At 42.7% G+C, this 17,854-nt stretch overlaps 1 protein-coding gene across 1 annotated transcript in view; it reads left to right on the top strand.

The window, feature by feature from the left end:
* The window catches only part of LOC144821717 (uncharacterized), a 714,421-nt gene that overhangs the window by 17,512 nt on the left and 679,055 nt on the right, over positions 1–17,854 (top strand). Inside the window, exon 2 of the mRNA XM_078678931.1 lies at positions 17,643–17,717. Within this exon, the coding sequence (XP_078535057.1) occupies positions 17,643–17,717 (75 nt within the window). The remainder of the gene's footprint in view (positions 1–17,642; positions 17,718–17,854) is intronic.

The following is a 17,854-nucleotide window of genomic DNA, read 5'->3' as shown; positions in this document are numbered from 1 at the left end:
CTGGCGACTGCCATACTTGTAATAAGGCCCTAAGTCAATGATGTTCATGAGTGGAGTGGAGGTGCCATTAAGTGTGAGGAGTGAGCAAAAACAATGGCGAGTTGCTGTTCTAACCAAGGTGGTCGTTTTGGGTTAAAATGGTGAAAAGAGAGAGACTTCTCGTTTCTCTGTCTGTGGGGCCATATCTCAAATCATTGAAAGATTTGCCCTTGCATAGTGATAGTTTCTTGATGAAAGGAGACAAATGTTTACCTCCTAGTGAATTACGCAGAAATGTTATCGATTTAGCCCATAAAGGGCATTTTGGTCAAACCTTGACAAAAGGAGGGTGAGCAGGGCCGGACTGGCTACTGGGCGTTTTGGCATGCTGCCGAGCTGGGGGCTGATGTCACTGCGGTGGGGGCTAATTTCATTGATGGAGACCTGCGTGTGCTTCGAAATAAACAAAGCAAAACAAATTTTGTTCAGCACACACAGGTCTCCATCAACGAAATCAGCCCCCAGCTCGGCAGCATGCCAAAACGCCTGGTAGCCGGTCCGGCCCTGAGGGTGAAAGCTGAGTTTTGGGGACCTAGAATAGATAGTGATGTGGGTAGAGCAGTGTACTGATGTCAGGAATGTGAACAAAAAGTTGAAAGCGAGTGTACAGTTTCTTGAAGGAGAAGTGAAGGACTAAGGGTTAGCTCGGCATAGAGTGTGTGAAGATTTTATTGGTCTGTTGCCTGGTTTTAAAAGGAAAACAAAATATGCATTGGTGCTAGTTGATGTACATTCGAAGTGGATAGTGGTAACAATTTGAAGGCAAATAACTATGCTAACTACTACTATAATAGTAGATAGTGTGTTTAAAGAAGAATGTTACACCTCGTTACCTACTGATAACTGATAATGGCACTCAATTAACAAAGAATGAGATAACGGGGAATATGCTTTTCTCTGGTATTAGTCACGTAAGTGCTGCATTATACAACTCCCAAGTAAACGCTATTGTTAAAAAGGTAAACAGAATGAACAAGTGTGCAATTCAGTTGGCTGTGGCCAACAGGATGAATGTTTAGAATCTGGTGTGTGATATGGTTTGGGTTTACCATACAACTGGTCATAGTGTAACAGGGAAAGTGCCCTTTATAGTCATGGAAGGGCGAAAGCCAAAGACCATGTTGATGCTTGCATGGTGGCAAAAAATGGCCAAAGATGAAACTGATCATAACTGTGATGGAATGAGCTTTCAAGATATGTGTGAGAGAGGCATCAATGTGACAAACAGTTTGGTTGAAAGAGAGAATATTGGTGTTGGTGACCGTGTCAAAATAAAGCCATGACGTGTACAAGGGATACTTACGATATTTAGGGGTCCCTTTAAAATCAAGGAAGTGTATCACCATCAGGTGGTACTTGTGAATGGTGAAAGGTGGAATCAGAGGAGAGTAGCCCTTTATCAGAAAGGTGGATAGTTTGTAAGTCAGGAGGAAGAAGAATGCCGACACCCTGAAGCAAATGATTGCCAACTGGACAGCCCTCATTACCGACGACACACTGAAGACAATGAAGTCAATCCACTCCGGGCCCCCACGGACCCCTGCACCCACCACATCTTCAACAGAGCCGCCAACACCAAAGCACCCATGCTCCGCCACACCATCAACCACTCCCTGGTGATCGCCTCCTTCCCCGATGACTGGAAACACGCTGAGATCAACACACTCCTGAAGAAGCCCTCGGCGAACCCCACCGACCTCAAAAACCACAGACCCATCTCCCTGCTCACGTTCCCAGCGAAAGTCATAGAGAAAGCCATCAATAGCCAACTTGCCACCTTCATCAAAGAGCACAACATCCTCGACCCCTCCCAATCCGGCTTCAGAAACAACCACAGCACAGAAACCACACTCCTCACCGCAACAGATGACATCGGCTCCCTCCTGGACAGAGGTCAGACAGTAGCCCTCATCCTCCTCAACCTCTCAGCGGCCTTCGACACAGTCTCCCATCGCACTCTAGCACGCAGACTCCACGACGCAGGGATTCAGGACAAGGCCCTCGACTGGATCCACTCCTTCTTCTCCAGCAGAACGCAGAGGGTCAGACTCCCTCCTTTCCTCTAGGACCTTCTACCGACCACCTGCAGAGTCCCCCAAGGATCCTCACTCAGCCCCACGCTGTTCAACATCTACATGGCACCGCTCGCCCCATGTCAGAAGTCACGGGCTCAACATTGTTTCATACGCAGATGACACCCAACTCATCCTCTCCCTATCCAACAAACCCAACACAGCCAAACACAACTTTCAAGAAGGCAGGGAAACTGTCGCCAAATGGATGAAAAGCAGCTGCCTACAACTCAACACAGACAAAACTGAAGTACTCATCATGGGCCCAAACCCCGACACCTGGAACGACACCTGGTGCACCCCCTCCCTCAGAAGCCCTCCCAACCCCAAGGACCATGCATGCATGCTGGATCATCCTGGACTCCGAGCTCAAAATGGACCGCCATATCAACTCTATCGCATCCTCCAGCTTCCACACCCTCCACCTCCTATGTAAGACCTTCAAATGGATCCCCTCAAGTACAGCAAGATTGTCACTCATGCCCTCGTCACCAGCAGACTCGACTACGGCAACGCACTGTACGCCGGAATAAACAAAAACCTCACCGCAAGCTACAAAACATCTAGAACGCTTCCGCAAGACTGGTCCTCAACCTGCCAAGACACTGCCATAACTCCCATCACCTGCACACACTCCACTGGCTCCCCATCGAGGCTAGAATCACATTCAAGATTCTCACCCATGTGCACAAAGCCCTCTACAACACCTGACCAGCATACCTGAACAGCTGACTCAAAGTCCACGCACCCCAAAGGACCCTATGCCAGCTCTCCTACGCCGTGGTCCCCCGCACCAGAAAGACCAGATCGGGAGGCCGATCCTTCTCCTTCCTCGCGGCCAGAGCCTGGAACGCCCTACTGCTCCACCTCAGACAGACAACATCGCTCCCCATCTTCATGAGAAATCTCAAAACTTGGCTCTTCGACAGACCCCCTCCTTGATGAACTGGATCCTACACCCCCAGCACCTTGAGACCCTTACGGGTTAGTAGCCGCGCTTAACAAACACGTGATTGATTGATTGATTCATCTATTTTTATGTTCATGGATGATCAAGATATTTATCCTTCAAGGGAAGAGAAGATGGTTGACGGTGGCATTGGTGTGAGAGATGTTGATGGATCTGGAGATGGTGCTAGTGACAGTGACATTTCTCTTCCTAGGGGTCAGCGGGTTCAATGTGCTTCAGCTTACTTAAGGGACTATGTCAGATGAGTGCTGGGCGTTGGTTATTTCCATTCACAATGTGTTGTAGTTTGTTTCAAAAGATTTTATCTTGCTCTGTATATTTTATTTGTGTTCTGATTATTGTTCGATAAAGGGATCAGAATATGTTGTGTAATCAAGACAGAGAGTGTTCTTGTGTAAACATTCTTGATATGTCTAGACTCAAGTGTGGAAATTCCATTTAAGGACAGTTTACTGCTGATTGGAAGGAAGATACAATGCTTGGGTTATTATCTGTACTAAAAGTATAATTTCATGCTAGAAAGTGTCATGGTTATCAATAAATGCAGCTCAGCGTGGATATGAATATTAATCGCAAGCAGGAGTAATTTTCTCTAACTTACCAAAAGCCCATTTATTTAACAATACAATCATGTTTATTCATGTCCAGTTTTAAAATCGTGGTTTTATTTAAATGAATGGTCAGCAAAGTTATCCTAGTGTAATTTAAGTAAGCCAGTTGACTTTGCATCCCAGTTGTCGTCTGGTCTAATATCATCAGATCAAGGACTGGATTTAAGAATGTTTGTTAAGTTTCTCTATTGATCCCTGAGCAATTGCCTATTAGGTACATGTTTATGCTTGTCAAGTTCGTCAAATTACAATCTCATTGCCTGTTTGAGATTTCTCTTGCTATCATGAAATGGTTCAAAATGGTTTGGCTCCCATAAATGGAAAGGGATTCATACTATAAACCGCATTATGCCCAACAGACATCAAAGCGCTGAGTCAACAGAGGAAAGGAGCAGCCGCTTAGATCAGAAGACTGCCATCATGGGAGAGAGAAAAGCCAGGCTTTCAATTACTTCTGGAAGGCTGCAAAGGGATTCAGGCTTGCAAAGTTTCTAACTGACGTGCTGACTACAGGACGCACTTCCCGGACACAGCTCTACACTACGATATAGCTAATACCACTTTAAAGTACACCACATCACCTATACTTACAGGATTTTACTCTACTATGAGGTTCACCATTACACCCTAGGATTGTACATAAACCATCCTTGACCCAGCTTTTTAGGATATAGCGCATTCCTTAAACCTATTGCCCTGAAGAAGCCCATGTTTTGGGTGAAACGCGTTGGCTGGTTCTTTCATATGAAGCACATCTGAGAATAAAAAGACTAGAAACAACTATTTACTGACACCTTTTATTGATGTGCTTTTCTGTACGAATTGCTTGTGCCTATCTATTGCCTCTCATCCAACCAGTTCTCGCAAAGTGAGTGGCCAGAGTATTCCACAATTTGGCTGCAGCTTCTGAAAAGGAGCGGCTGCCCACCTAAATTTTCGAAAATTTGGAATGGTAACCTTCCTAAGAGAGGATGACCTAAGTTGTCTTTTTTTTGGGGTGCACCAGGGAAAAGCTGTACTCAGCGGTGCTGGCTGTTGATGATGAAGAGACAGAAATACGACGCAGAACGCATATATGTTATCCGCTTCTTAGCAGGTAGCCAGTGTAGGGACTGTATGCTTTCCCTAGCTGAGAGGTGGTTTGGAACATTGAGTACCAGGCGAGCGACCAGAAGAGGTACAATATGTGTTTGCCAATTGTCCCTTATTCACTAGGCAGTCAAGATATTTTTCACTACTGTGGACCAAAACCCATTTGACACCAATTACCTACTCTGATTGTGGCTTTGTATAGGCTTGTTTGCTTATCCTAATCTGGTGTCTATATTCATTCTTACATTATACCAAGCCAACTTCAACTGTTTTCCCTGAATTTCGTTTTTTATATAATATACTTTGCCCCCTGTGCAAAATAGCCACTGAGAAGAGCCTGCCGTCATGCCCACTGTACTCTTGGTGCAGGGTTGACCCCTAGGTCTTACTCAGTCCCTGGTCCCAAAGAGCCTTTTGGACATTAGCCATCTGCCATGGACGTTTGTTTAGGGTTTTCCCAGGATCTAGGGCCACCGCATCCCTTCCTGGGGATTTACAAGCTCACATTGTATTTCATGGCCCGAGAAAAATGCTTTGTAGAATGGGTTGCCACATTAGTGCAGCTGATTTGCAAACCTTGTAATAATTTCTGGCGGGAAAATCCCATGCTCTCCCAGCTTCCAAACTTCGAGATGGTTTATGGGTCAAACAGCTTCTCAGACGGTCATATTTTATTTGTATTCAATTTTCAGTTTATGGAATGATTCACAAACCAAACAGTAAATGCATTTGTTTCTAGGCGAAAAGACCTCGCTTGGCCCATTGATTGGTTTTCTTGTCAGTCTCATGTGCTTGCTTATTCAATGGCTTTCCTTCCTATTCATGTTTTTGTCCCTCCATTGGGGCATAACTTCTTTACCATTCTTTTGATTGGATGGTCTGTTTTCTTCCACTGATCACGTTCTAGGAACTACTATTTATTTTTAATTCAACAAGCATGAAAGTGCATGTGTATTCTTCCTTTCCTCTGTGTGCTGCTTCCCCCTTCAAATACCCCCCTTTGCCCACTCTGTGTTGCTCCCATGCTCCCTCCTGATCCAAAAACATGCTCATCCACTGCTTTTCTCAAACGTGTGCTTTTCTTTTAACTACTGGCACTTCTCAAGAGAAATTCTATACTTTAATTGGAGAGTACCGGAACTTCTCAGCAACAAGCAGGCACTCTGGTACAGGGTACCTGCACTTCCATTTTTCCATTTAAAGCACTGCTTGCAGCCCACTCCCTTTAAAATCCATTCCTCTAGGCATGTTTCCTATTTTTTTTAAAATTTCTCCCCAAGTGGTGTCTGTCACCTTGGACCGATGAATATTAAAATAAATAAAATGGTGCTATATCCTCCCTTATATTCACACATGCGTAGTGATGCATGTGTGCTCATATATCATCACAGTGGGCCACTGTAGTCTTCATCACTCTATTTTATATATTTTTGACAATGCTGTACAAAATCAGCAAAAAGCATTTCCTTTTGCTAATGCAGCGCCGCATCTGCAAAACCAATAGGTCTCAAAGGTGAGACCTATTGGCTTGGCCAATGCTTGTTTCCTTTTGAAATTCCCAAAAAAGAACTAAATAGATTTACAATAAAACAAAAATGAAAACAATATCCTGGACCAGATTTTGAAAATATGTTGAGTATAGCGTAAATCTGGATAGTAGTTTTTGATGTAGGCGATAGCAAAGTAATCTTGATTTTGATTGCATCATTCTGTGCACATTCGCTAAATTGCCCAAATATATTAGCAATGAAAAATGCTTGCATGTACAGAAAGAACTGAAGTAGGAGCACAGATTCACTGAACTTGATGCATAGAAAAGGAGGCCACTACATACAGATCCTGTGAACGTCCCCAGTAGTATAAACCTATATAGGGACGTTGGCAATCGAATTTGCAAGTGTAAGGCGCTCCCCCTTCGTAGATAATAAAGCTGGGAAGACGTAAGTAAGGGCCATATGTAGGAAGCCTAATTGTGCTCGGCAAATGCTGAAATTCGCAAAATTTCAGCATTTGCGATTGCAATTGGGGCAGTGTGCTATGTAGCACACAAAAACCCACATGCAAATTAAGAAATCGCAAAATGTGTGATTCCTTATTTTGCTATTTCATTTAAGGAATCGCAAATTGCGATTCCTTAAATGCAATGTAGGAAGCACCCAAGTTGTGCGAATTTTGGCATAAGGAATCGCAAAATACCACCAACTTCAGGTTGGTGCTATTTTGCGATTTCTTTGAAAAATGCACTTTTTGGCCCTTAGGGCATGTATGTGGGCCACATGTGCACACATGTTAATTTCAGGGGTGCAAAAGAGTGTCCTATTGACACCCTTACAACCCTGAAATTGCATTCTCAATTTGCGATTCTCTAATTGAGAATTGCAAATTGAGAATGTCTTCCCATTCATTCCTACGGGCCTTCTAGCCCATAATAATAATAATAATAATCCACATTTGTATAGCGCACAATCACCCGTTAGGGTCTCTAGGCGCTGGGCGCCCTCGGGAAGATTAAGCAAGCTATTGCCCAGAGTCACATGGTGCTGGACTAACCTGCCGCCGGAGCCGGGGATCGAACCCTGATCCCCAGATTCCAGCGTCAGTCGCCCTGGCCGCGGCGCCACACCTCTCCCTTTGGAATAAATGAGAAGGTATTGCTTATTTGCGAATCTCAATTTGCGATTTGCAAATAAGGAATAAGTGGGATTCTCAAAAGAAAATGCTAATCCTACCTACATTTCGTTTTGCGATTCTCTAATTGCGATTCCCTAAAAATCGCAATTTGAGAATCGCAAAACGAAAATTACCTACATATGGCCCTCAGTCCGTGACTGATTAACAGTGTGTTGTGGATTGGAGGGAGACACTTGCACACATGCTTTATCTTTGAAATAATTGTTCAAGGTATGTAATGTTTGAGAAAATATCAATAAAGTATTAAATAAAAGCGTTTTCTTGTGGACTGAACATCCCAAACATAACACTCATCTTCTGTGATGCATTCAAAACTCTTAACTCTATCATGGTCCAGTGTTGCACTGAGTTTTTTTTTATTATTATACTAGCAGCCCGCCCCGACGTTGTCCGGGGATGAATGCGTGTGTGATTCACTCTGGTAGTTTGAGTGCTTTGAGGCCCCGCCTGAGCCCCGTACTAAATTTCAATCGTGAAGTGGCTTTTATCGTGTGGTACGCTGCCTACCTTGAGTCTCCACCGGAGCCATTGTAGCGTGAATGGCGCGCTGAGTGAATGGCGCGCTTGTGCGCCCCTTTATTTTATTTTTTTGTGCAGCCCCCTCTGACAAAGCTGACGGCCAGAAAGGAGTAAAGGTTTGTATTTGTTTCCAATTTGTGACGCAGTATGGCAAGGTCCGTGAATGCGGCGCACGCTGGTGTTTGGAGACGGCCGTGTCAGAAGTCAGCAGAACGCGAAGGTAGAGCGTGAATGTGTGCGCACATTGCTTGGGAAAGACGCGCCCTTTAAAAAAAAATTGTCCAGCCCCCTCTGACAACTCTGACGCCCACAAAGGTTGCGCCGCACTATATATGAGTAGTGCCGCCTGAATGTCAATGGGCGTGAATGCGGCGCACCTTGGTGTTTGGAGACGGTCGTGTGATAACTGAGCACAACGCCAAGGTGGAGCGTGAATGGTCGCGCACATTGCTTGTGAAAGCCGCGCTACTGAACTCCGCAGCGATTTTTTTTTTATTTGGTCCACGCCCCTCTGACAAAGCTGCACGCCCATAAAGGACTAATGTGAAGTGTACTTTGACAAGCCCACGCCAACTTTTTATTTGTGCCACGCCCCTCTGACAACGCTGCATGCCCACAAAGGAATAATGTGAAGTGTACTTTGACACGCCCACGCCAACGCCCACAAGGGACTACTTTACCCCTAAGGTTCTTTGACCTTTGTAATGTATATGGTGGGCAGCTGTATAGCCTATGTCCATCTGCTGCAACTCCCCTTTACAATGCTGTATTGGGTGTTGTGATTGGTGCTGTACTTCTTGAGCTTACCCGCCTCAAAGGTTTCAGCTCTCTCTTTATAATAGTAGTAATATTTTTAACATCATAGGACAACAGGCTATTGCACCTGCCCATACAACAGGCTGGTCAAGTAGCAGGACAGCTTGGTATTTAATGAAAAATCTATTATCATTATTGCAAAATAATCACCAACAACTGTCTGAACTTCAACGAAGAGTTACTGCTCTTCCCTGCAAGCGAGTGCAAGGTAAGTGGTTTCTTTTATTTAAATTTCATTTTCCCTCGTCATTGTCTGTTGAACTCCCTCCTCACACTGCCCCACCGCCCACCTCTCTTACCTGCATGGGCCGTTCCTGCAATTATTAGCAAGATGTACTTTGTTACATTATGGCCGTAAAGGCCGAGTTTTGGCAGCTGGGCCATGCATGATTCAGTGCTGAACGGCAGTCAGTTTGCAGGGGTACCTGTTCTTTTAACGAGTGTTGATTTTCATAACAAATACACACTTTTCAATGTTGGTATACATATATTAATTCAACCAAACAAAAACTTCTAATTTAGTTGGCTGTGCTGTACACAGGAGAGCTACTCACAGTTAGCTTGAGAGCTACCAGTAGCTCATGGCTACTAGTTAGAGAAGCCTGGTTTATAGTTATTCACAAGCCTTTTGTAGGTTATCACAAAATATATAAATGGATGGAAAACGAGAAGATTTTTTTTATTGTACTGTTGATTAAAACTCACAATATAAAAACATTCAGCTTTAAAATTATATTCAGCCGTATCTTTGTACTTTTACATTTAAAAATTTACACTCAAATGAAAGTCGTATCAATCTCAATTTCATTATCTGTGCAGTCTATTTCAAGGGTAATAAAGTGAATGAGCTTCAGGGTACAGGACACAATTTTAACAAGGCCTAATTCTAGATAGGTTGTCCCTGTAGTTAATAAAACGAGTATGTTTCAAGAGTAGAAATGAAAAGAGCACATGTCCAAATTTCAGTAAGGTGTAGATGTGTATCTCCATACAGGGAGATTAATATTTTTCCTGTAGAAGAAAAGGAAAAATATTTTGGTGAAAACGCACAAATCCATTAAACCTAGTTTTGTAGATTTTCTACTCTGAGGACCATTCATTCACAGAAGTAAGTTTATTGGAGAAGTACACACCGAAATCTGCGATTGGCACACATGTCCATGAACACTCCTGGGAAATTTGGTCCAACATTTTTGGAAATCTATTGAAGCCCAGGTTATATCCTTTTAACTTTTTCGAAGATGTTTGTGAGTCGCCCCACACTTCCTGGGTAAACAGTATAGTCTCTCCTAAAACAGAAGTGCACGTGTTTTAAAGTAGCCAAATCTTTTACTTATGTTGTGGTTAAGAACGATTATGGTGAAAATCTCTAAAATGTTCACAACAGTTTATTTCATACACCGACTACATATGATAGAGTTCAATCAATGCCTTACTTGAACCCAAATAATAAGAATGTTCTATGCAGTGAATTTTACATTTATTTCCCAGAAGATTCAGTTTCTGAATACCTTAATCTGTACAACATACATTCAAGAAACGTAAAGGAGAGTGCATGCCTTTGCAAAAGTGTTTATAATCTACATATTGTGCCTTCCCTTTAACTTCTGTTTTCCTCAGCCCAATGGTGCCTTCTGCAGACATAATGCAGTTACCAGACCTGTTGCTTGTCTTGGTTACAGAGTCGAGAACAACCTGTGTCTCCACTTAACAACCTATGATTTCTGTAAAGATAACATATCAAACAGTATTTAGAATAGTCTCCTGGTGGAATATGCAATACACGCATGCCTGAGTTAATTAATATTTTTTTTAATGCAACATTGTTCTATTCTTAGCAGGAGGTGTGCATACCTCTCCTGACCTCTAAGGTCGCCTTTTGTTTGCTTGCCCCAGTCTCTATTTATAGAGTTCTAACAACACGCCTACATATCCATTAGAGCCTTCCATCACCTAGACAGAGCACATACCACATGCCAGGAAGAAGTGACGCACAAAGGATGATATTGCCCTAAATGTAATTAAGAAATATGTTCTCCATAGCACACTGTTGGTCAGTAAGAGCAATAAGTAAGGTGTAATGGGACCTAAACACTCCTTATCGTTGGGGCCGCTGCACCTGCGGTTGGCTTTGCCTGGTCCAGTAAGAATGCCTCTTTTATCAATATGCAGTCCCTCATCCATTCACATCACAGGGCCTCCCTCAGTACCCCCCCCCCACAAGTCAGGCCCTCCCTCAGAACTTCCTTGCCCACCCACACTGGGCAAAGTAAACTTTTCCTCTCAAGCTTTATTCCACCTTTCAAGGCACACTCACACCTCATCCTTTGACATGGAGCCCAATGGCTGCCAGCCCACACCAGAGCTCTTGACCAACGACTGACCATAGTGTTCAAAGTAGTCCATGGAGTGTCACGCCGGTTATATGGCTGATATCCTGATGCGCTACACCAACACCATTAATCTTAATTCCTGTCGGTTTGAACATCCTATATACACCTAAACCTCATTGTGCAGCATCCAAGTTCAGATCTCTCTGCATCCCTGATCCCCTTCACTGCAAGTCCCTGTCCCCTAAAACCTACCCCTCAGTCGGTGAATTTAAAAATGTCCGCGTCACTTTAAGGAAAAGGGAAATAAAAACAACTAAAACCCGCTCTTGGATTAAAAGATTAACGTGTACATTTTATTAATATGGTAATACCTGGTGTGACCATTACACAAAACAGCTGCTTTACACAACAACTCTGTAACCCACTCCAGTGTGTTACTCATCCTAATAGGTAGCATATTGTGCTCTTTTGTTCAACATTTCTAATTGAAATATTTATCAAAGAAAGAAAGAAAGACAGGCAGACCAAGGGTTTGCCTTCCTGTATTCACCTGAACCTGGCTCTTTGGGAAATTGCCTTCCTTCATTTCTTAGAATATGCATCTATGCATTGTCATCAGCAAAAGGCAGCTGTGGTCTATTGGACTCAAAATCTGTCACAAAGGTCATAGAATGGCCAAAAGTCATAACATCCCAATCAGATACAACATATGAAGGTTATTTCTGTAAATTCATAGATGTCCATCCAGCCGTCTATGCCTGAAACACACTTTTTTCACTTACAGAAAAGGATGCTGATTTTGTAATTTATTTTCTTAAATATACCAAGGGACGAAGATATATTTTAAGTGATTTCTGATGGGAAAACCGTTAGAAATACTGCCTAGAATCAGTTCAAGCACTCCAAGAAAGAGAGATCATGACTGAGAGGAGACTGTGGTCCAAAGAAGTGAAGAAGGTGAAAATAATGCTAGGGTGTGAACAGGTGGTGTTAGCAGGTGTGTGTGAGGGGAAATAGCATTTACAACGCTGCCATTATATCGCGGTACTTTTACAACGCGGTTGTTACAGCGACCGTATTGTTAGTACACAATACCTTTACATCGCCAGTCATTAGATCGATTTGCTGTAGGGGGCACTCTAAACTAAGAAATAGTATAATTTACTATTCCAACACCTTCCCTACTGTTGCACACACTGGAGTTGGAATAGTAAATTATACTATTCTTAAGTCCAGCGTGCTCCCTACAGCAGGTCAATCTAATGATTTGTAATGTAAAGGTATCGCATTTTAACAACGCGGTCGTTCTAACAACCACGATGTAATAGCTTGTGTAGTAACATGCTATATTTGTGTGTGAGTACCGCAAAACACATTTTACAAACTACAGAGAGGATCATTATTTTGGATACTATGGACTTGCAGTATGTCGTACAGTACAGCGACCTAAAAGCAAGTTCACACTTTGTCTCCACAGCAGCATGAACTGAGTGCTCAATCTGTAAAACAATAATTGCCGGAGTCCAAAGTTTTGGTCAAAAGCCCACTGTCAGTGCTCTGAATATCGGAGGTGCCAAATACCAATACTGCCCAGTCCAGAATCCACCTTATGCCTGTTTCATTCACCACCAGACAACTTCTGGCCCTTCATCTCACCCTTGTTCTTTCTTCTCTATCCCTGCTCTCTCCCCTTATTGTCACTATTTTTGTCTATCACTTCCTCCTTGTTCCTCTCCAATGTGTTCTCTCTTGCTCTGGGTGAAGCTAAGATGAGGAAAAATAAGAGTCGGTCCTCAAAAGTGAGTGTTGGTGGGCCCCTCCTGCAAATTAAGCACTGCATGAACTTTTCAGGCAGCCCTATGATTCAGGGTGGGAGACATTTCAGAGGCTGGCAGAAATAAAATAGAAGTCTGACTACTCTGATAGTGCCACCCTTGGTTAGCTTCAGTGCTTACTTTGTGATAATAAGAGTGCTGGTGCCCCGAAGCTCCACTCAGAAGACAGTGGGCGTGCAATTAAACATTGGCATGCCGAATACCAAAGCTGGTAGTCTTTAATCCACAAACAGACACTCTCTGTCCATTTTTCTCGCTATTGCATGTACCTGCTTCCACTCTTTATTACGATGTTGCCGTCTTTCTCTTCCTCTGTCTTTCCGAGCTGTGTGATTTTCCCTCTCTTGCACTTAGTAAATATCTGATAAGGGAAATGAGTGCCTGTGACCGGAAATAAGTGTCAATGCCTCCCAACGGCAACAACAGGCTCAAATTAAGCACTGGTTCGCTTGCACTGCACTTTATGCAAGATATATCTTTGAGGAACTTAGGGGCATATCATCAAGGGCAATATCGCTGCTTAAGTGGCACTTTTTGCCGCTAAAGCGGCAATATTTTTATCGTCCTATTAGCAAGCTGTCGCTAACAGCTGTTAGCGACAGTTTACTGGCAATAGCGCACTTGTTTTGCCGCTTTGCATGTCAGCGATATTTATCGCTAATGACATGCAAAGTAGGAGTGCCTCACTAAAAGTAAATGGATATAGTCGCAAACACAACTTCTCCCTCTTATCAATGCCCATGTTGTGATAAAGAAGTTGCGCTAACAGCGATTATCGCTGGTTCCTAACGCCTGATTGAAACCTGACTTAGCCACCTTTTTAATGGGAGGTGGATTGTCAGGCTGAGGCCACCTTGGCTTATTACCAAGGATTTCACTGTCGCAGTAATTTCATCACTGGATTTCCAGCGGTGAACAGTCATTTTGCCGCTATTGCTGGATTTTTTATCGCCTTGGAGATACGCATTGCTAATAACGCCCTATCTCCACAATTAAAACCAGCGCTAGCCGGCGGGAAATAAACTGACGCTAAGCGCGCTTTGCGATGTTTATCGCAAAGCGTTGCTAATATGCCCCTTATTTCCTACACTTCACACTACTGTCAGTTTAAAGCATTTTCCCATGGCATGCACTCGATTAACCTTGGCTTTCTAACACAACTAAACACATTAGAAAGACTGTCTCTCATACAGCTACTACATTCCAACCTACAGTGCACCAAACACCACCACACATTGGCCACATATGTTCTGTGAGATAAAAAACAAACTTTCAAAGCCCTCCGTGTACCGAAATCCCTGCTGGCACGAATCAATGAGTCAATCGATGAATCGAGTGAATATTCATCGTCAAACATTGATATTTTCATATACTAATAATTATTCTTCGCCATACCTAGTTTATGGTTGCAAAAAAATATTTAGCTTCATGTTCTTTGTAAGAGAATTTATCTCGATTTGCAATTTCGATGTAAAGTGCAGCGATACCTTTTCCATCTGCTGCGCTAAATAAAAATGTAAATAAACAAATCACACGAAGCCAAGCAACACATAATAAAGCGGCCCGGCAATTTATTATTACGCCAATTGACTTGTCAAATTGTCAACTTGACAAGTACTGCATGTGGTGTAACACTACTGGGCTACCACAGCAAAAACAGAAGCGGCAGGCAAGAAACAAGAAACTCTGTCTGTATAAAATCTCGGATGAGCGTGGTGGAAACACACTTTCCAGTCGGCCCACAACCCTACAAGGAGATACCAGTGGTAGACGTGCACTACAAAAATAGAAGTACCATAAATATTCAAATAATGTATTTCCACAATCCAGGAACAAATTTCAAAGTCGATGGAAACTCTCGAGAAACATATACCTCTATTGCTTTTTTTTTTTTTTTTTTAAGAGTTACTGTTCATCTATCGACTTCTTTTCGTTTAAACACTGTTCCTTTGTGGCTCTGGAGCTGGCAACTTTGGTCAACCAGGCCCATTTGCTAGATTGAAAGCCAGGGGAGCTTCACTCAGCCAGTTTACCTTCATGGCCTCACTCTCAATGCCCTCACCCCCCTCTCACACTCCAATCTCAGTGATTGCGTCACAGTCTTTTAAGTCTTGCTAAGAAGAGGACAGAAAAGTAGCAAAGGCCTCCAACTTCATTTCCTCGCGCCCAGAGCCAGCAGGGACTCCATCAGCACGCATTACTGATATAAAGAAACAGACTGTATCAGAGACAGAAACATTATTTTTCAGACTATCACCGAGAAGGCAAAATATTTTCCCGAGGTTACGAAAATAGATTTATGTTAGCTGGCTTCGTTTTTGTTTTCATAGGCATTTGATGGCTTGGGTGCTATATAAAAACAGCATGAAACTAAGCTAAACAACGAGAGCTCCAGGCATTAGGTTATGTATGGAAGTAATGTCAATCACTTCTAGTGAGGGCACGTGTACATGTTAGGCCGGTGAAGTGAAACACGGTATTTTGCATGTGCTTGGTCTCTTGATGCTTTTGGGTTCTTGCAGGGCCGTCTGAAGTCTGTGGTTTATGGAATCACGGAACAGTGGCGTATCAAGGTACCCTGTGCGGAAAATTTCTTGTCACCAGCCGTGTTTTGTTGCGTTCGTTGACTGTACTAAAAAGTTTCAGTATGTATAATGTTAACTTGTTGAGGTTAATTCATTGTGAGACAAACTTATTAAACTCATTTTAAATAATATATATATATTTTTAAAGTGTTATGAGCCCCATTTTTTTCCTTTATTTTAAAAACACATATTTTTGCCATTTTGTCCCCCCCTCAGTGATGACACCCGGGACGGCCCGCACACACCGTAGCCGCCTTCCGACGCCGCTGTCACAGAATAGAGATAGGGGAACTGCCTCTGCTGTTGTCCACCGAAACAATGTGTGTTTGAGCAGTGTGAGCTTTTGGTGTTTGCTGGAACCCCTCATTAAAAGTGATTGATCACCCAAGCTTTCATACAAGCTATATGGATGTATGTCAGAGTTTGGTCCTGCTGTCTATTCTGACAGACCTTCTAGTGAGCATGTTATCAACTCTATGGGCCCGATTCACAGAACTAACTTAAGGCAAAATGCTAAACTTACTACCATTTTAGTATTCACAGAAGGCACTTACTCATTTTGGTATTCACAGAAGTTAGGAGTCCTAACTTTACTACTCCTAAACTGAGAAAAATCCTAATTTTAAGACTTTTGGTATTCACAGAAAGCATTTAGGAGTCTTAAAGTTAGGAGTCCTAACTTTACTACTCCTAAACGGAGAAAAATCCTAATTTTAAGACTTTCGGTATTCACAGAAGGCATTTAGGAGTCCTAAAGTTAGGAGTCCTAACTTTACTACTACTAAATTGAGAAAAATCCTAATTTTAAGAATTTCGGTATTCACAGAAGGCATTTAGGAGACCTAAAGTTAGGAGTCCTAAAGTCTGTGAATACCGAAATGAGTAAATACCTTCTGTGAAAACCAAAATGAGTAAGTGCCTTCTGTGAACACCAAAATGGTAGTAAGTTTAGGATTAAGTCTTAAGTTAGTTCTGTGAATGGGACCCTACGTATTTACTGTCCCCTGGTCTGCCATTCTTTTCTTTCCTCAACTTCCCATATTATAGTGTTTTAGAATCTCTTGTCCCAGTGACATCCTGTTGTATCGTGTCCCTCTGTTCCCCTGTCTCCCATGCCTCTTGGTATTTATTCCTTGGGATCGCTGTCTATAGTATGCTCTGCACCCAAGTTTTCGGCTTGGCTCCTGTCGTTTGAAGTTTTCCTCACCAGGGTTCTTCTCATGTGCCTTTGTGTCTTCCTGCTTGACATGGAACACAGTGGAGGCCATTCCTACAACAACCAGCACTAACACCCACTTACTCCTGACCGCTATGTCCACCTCTTAAAGCTTTCACAGCTGGTTTTTCTCAAAAAGGATCTGGGTTGGTATTCCTGGGGGTATCAGTCTATTTATGTCTGCTGATTCGTTTCACCTGAAGACTAGGGCATTTTCACTGATCAACTGTGAAAATTCCATGTTCCTAAGCCTCCCAAAACGCACTCCGCTTCCCCTGAAGAGGATATTTCTATTCTGCTCCCCAACTTACTGTAGAAGCCATTGAACATGGTATATTGTTCGAGTCCACAAAACTCTATGGTGAATACCTCTGAAGTAAAAAGTATTCAATCCTAAAAGAATCCCTTTTACGTGGCGGCTGCTTGCTGCTCACCGCCAAGTAAGGGTAGGTTTCCACCTCACCATGAGCTAAGATCTGCGTAGACATGATATCCGTTTTCGGTCATAGCACAGAGTTTTTGGGACACGCTTTCCTTCTCATCACTATCACATCTAGTGTATCTCGGTATGTCTTTAGGTGTGAGGGATGTTGCTATTAATTTAATGGCAATTGTCGGGGAGATGTTGGTTGAGAATTTAAACATTGGATTTCTTGTATCCTATGTTACTATTGTGTATCATTCATTGCACTATTTTAATACAGCTATGCTGCACCCAATGAGATCAGATTGGGAAGATCTGCATTTTATAAAATACCGTTAATAATATAAAACCTAAACATGCTCTTAGGCAAACATTTGCTATGCTTGGTAGCTATATGAAAAAAGTTCATTAATTTACATGATACTGTTTTTCCTACTAGGATGAATACAAGGAATCCATTGCTTTCCCGCCAATATCCAAGAAGGGCAATGCAAGTTCGTCAAGCAGCTTGATAGTAAGAAAACTAACCGTGTTTCTGTTTATAATGTAACCCACGTTTTGCTATAATGTAACCCACGTTTTGCATGTTTTGAGGAATTCATAGAAAGAGGGAGTTGGAAAACCATTACTTGACTTTCATATTCTCCTTTG

The sequence above is a fragment of the Lissotriton helveticus genome, chromosome 2_2, assembly GCF_964261635.1.
Source record: "Lissotriton helveticus chromosome 2_2, aLisHel1.1, whole genome shotgun sequence".
In the NCBI taxonomy this organism is placed as follows: Eukaryota; Metazoa; Chordata; class Amphibia; order Caudata; family Salamandridae; genus Lissotriton; species Lissotriton helveticus.
The sequence above is the reverse complement of the archived record's forward strand: the minus strand, read 5'-3'. Positions and strand labels throughout refer to the sequence as shown.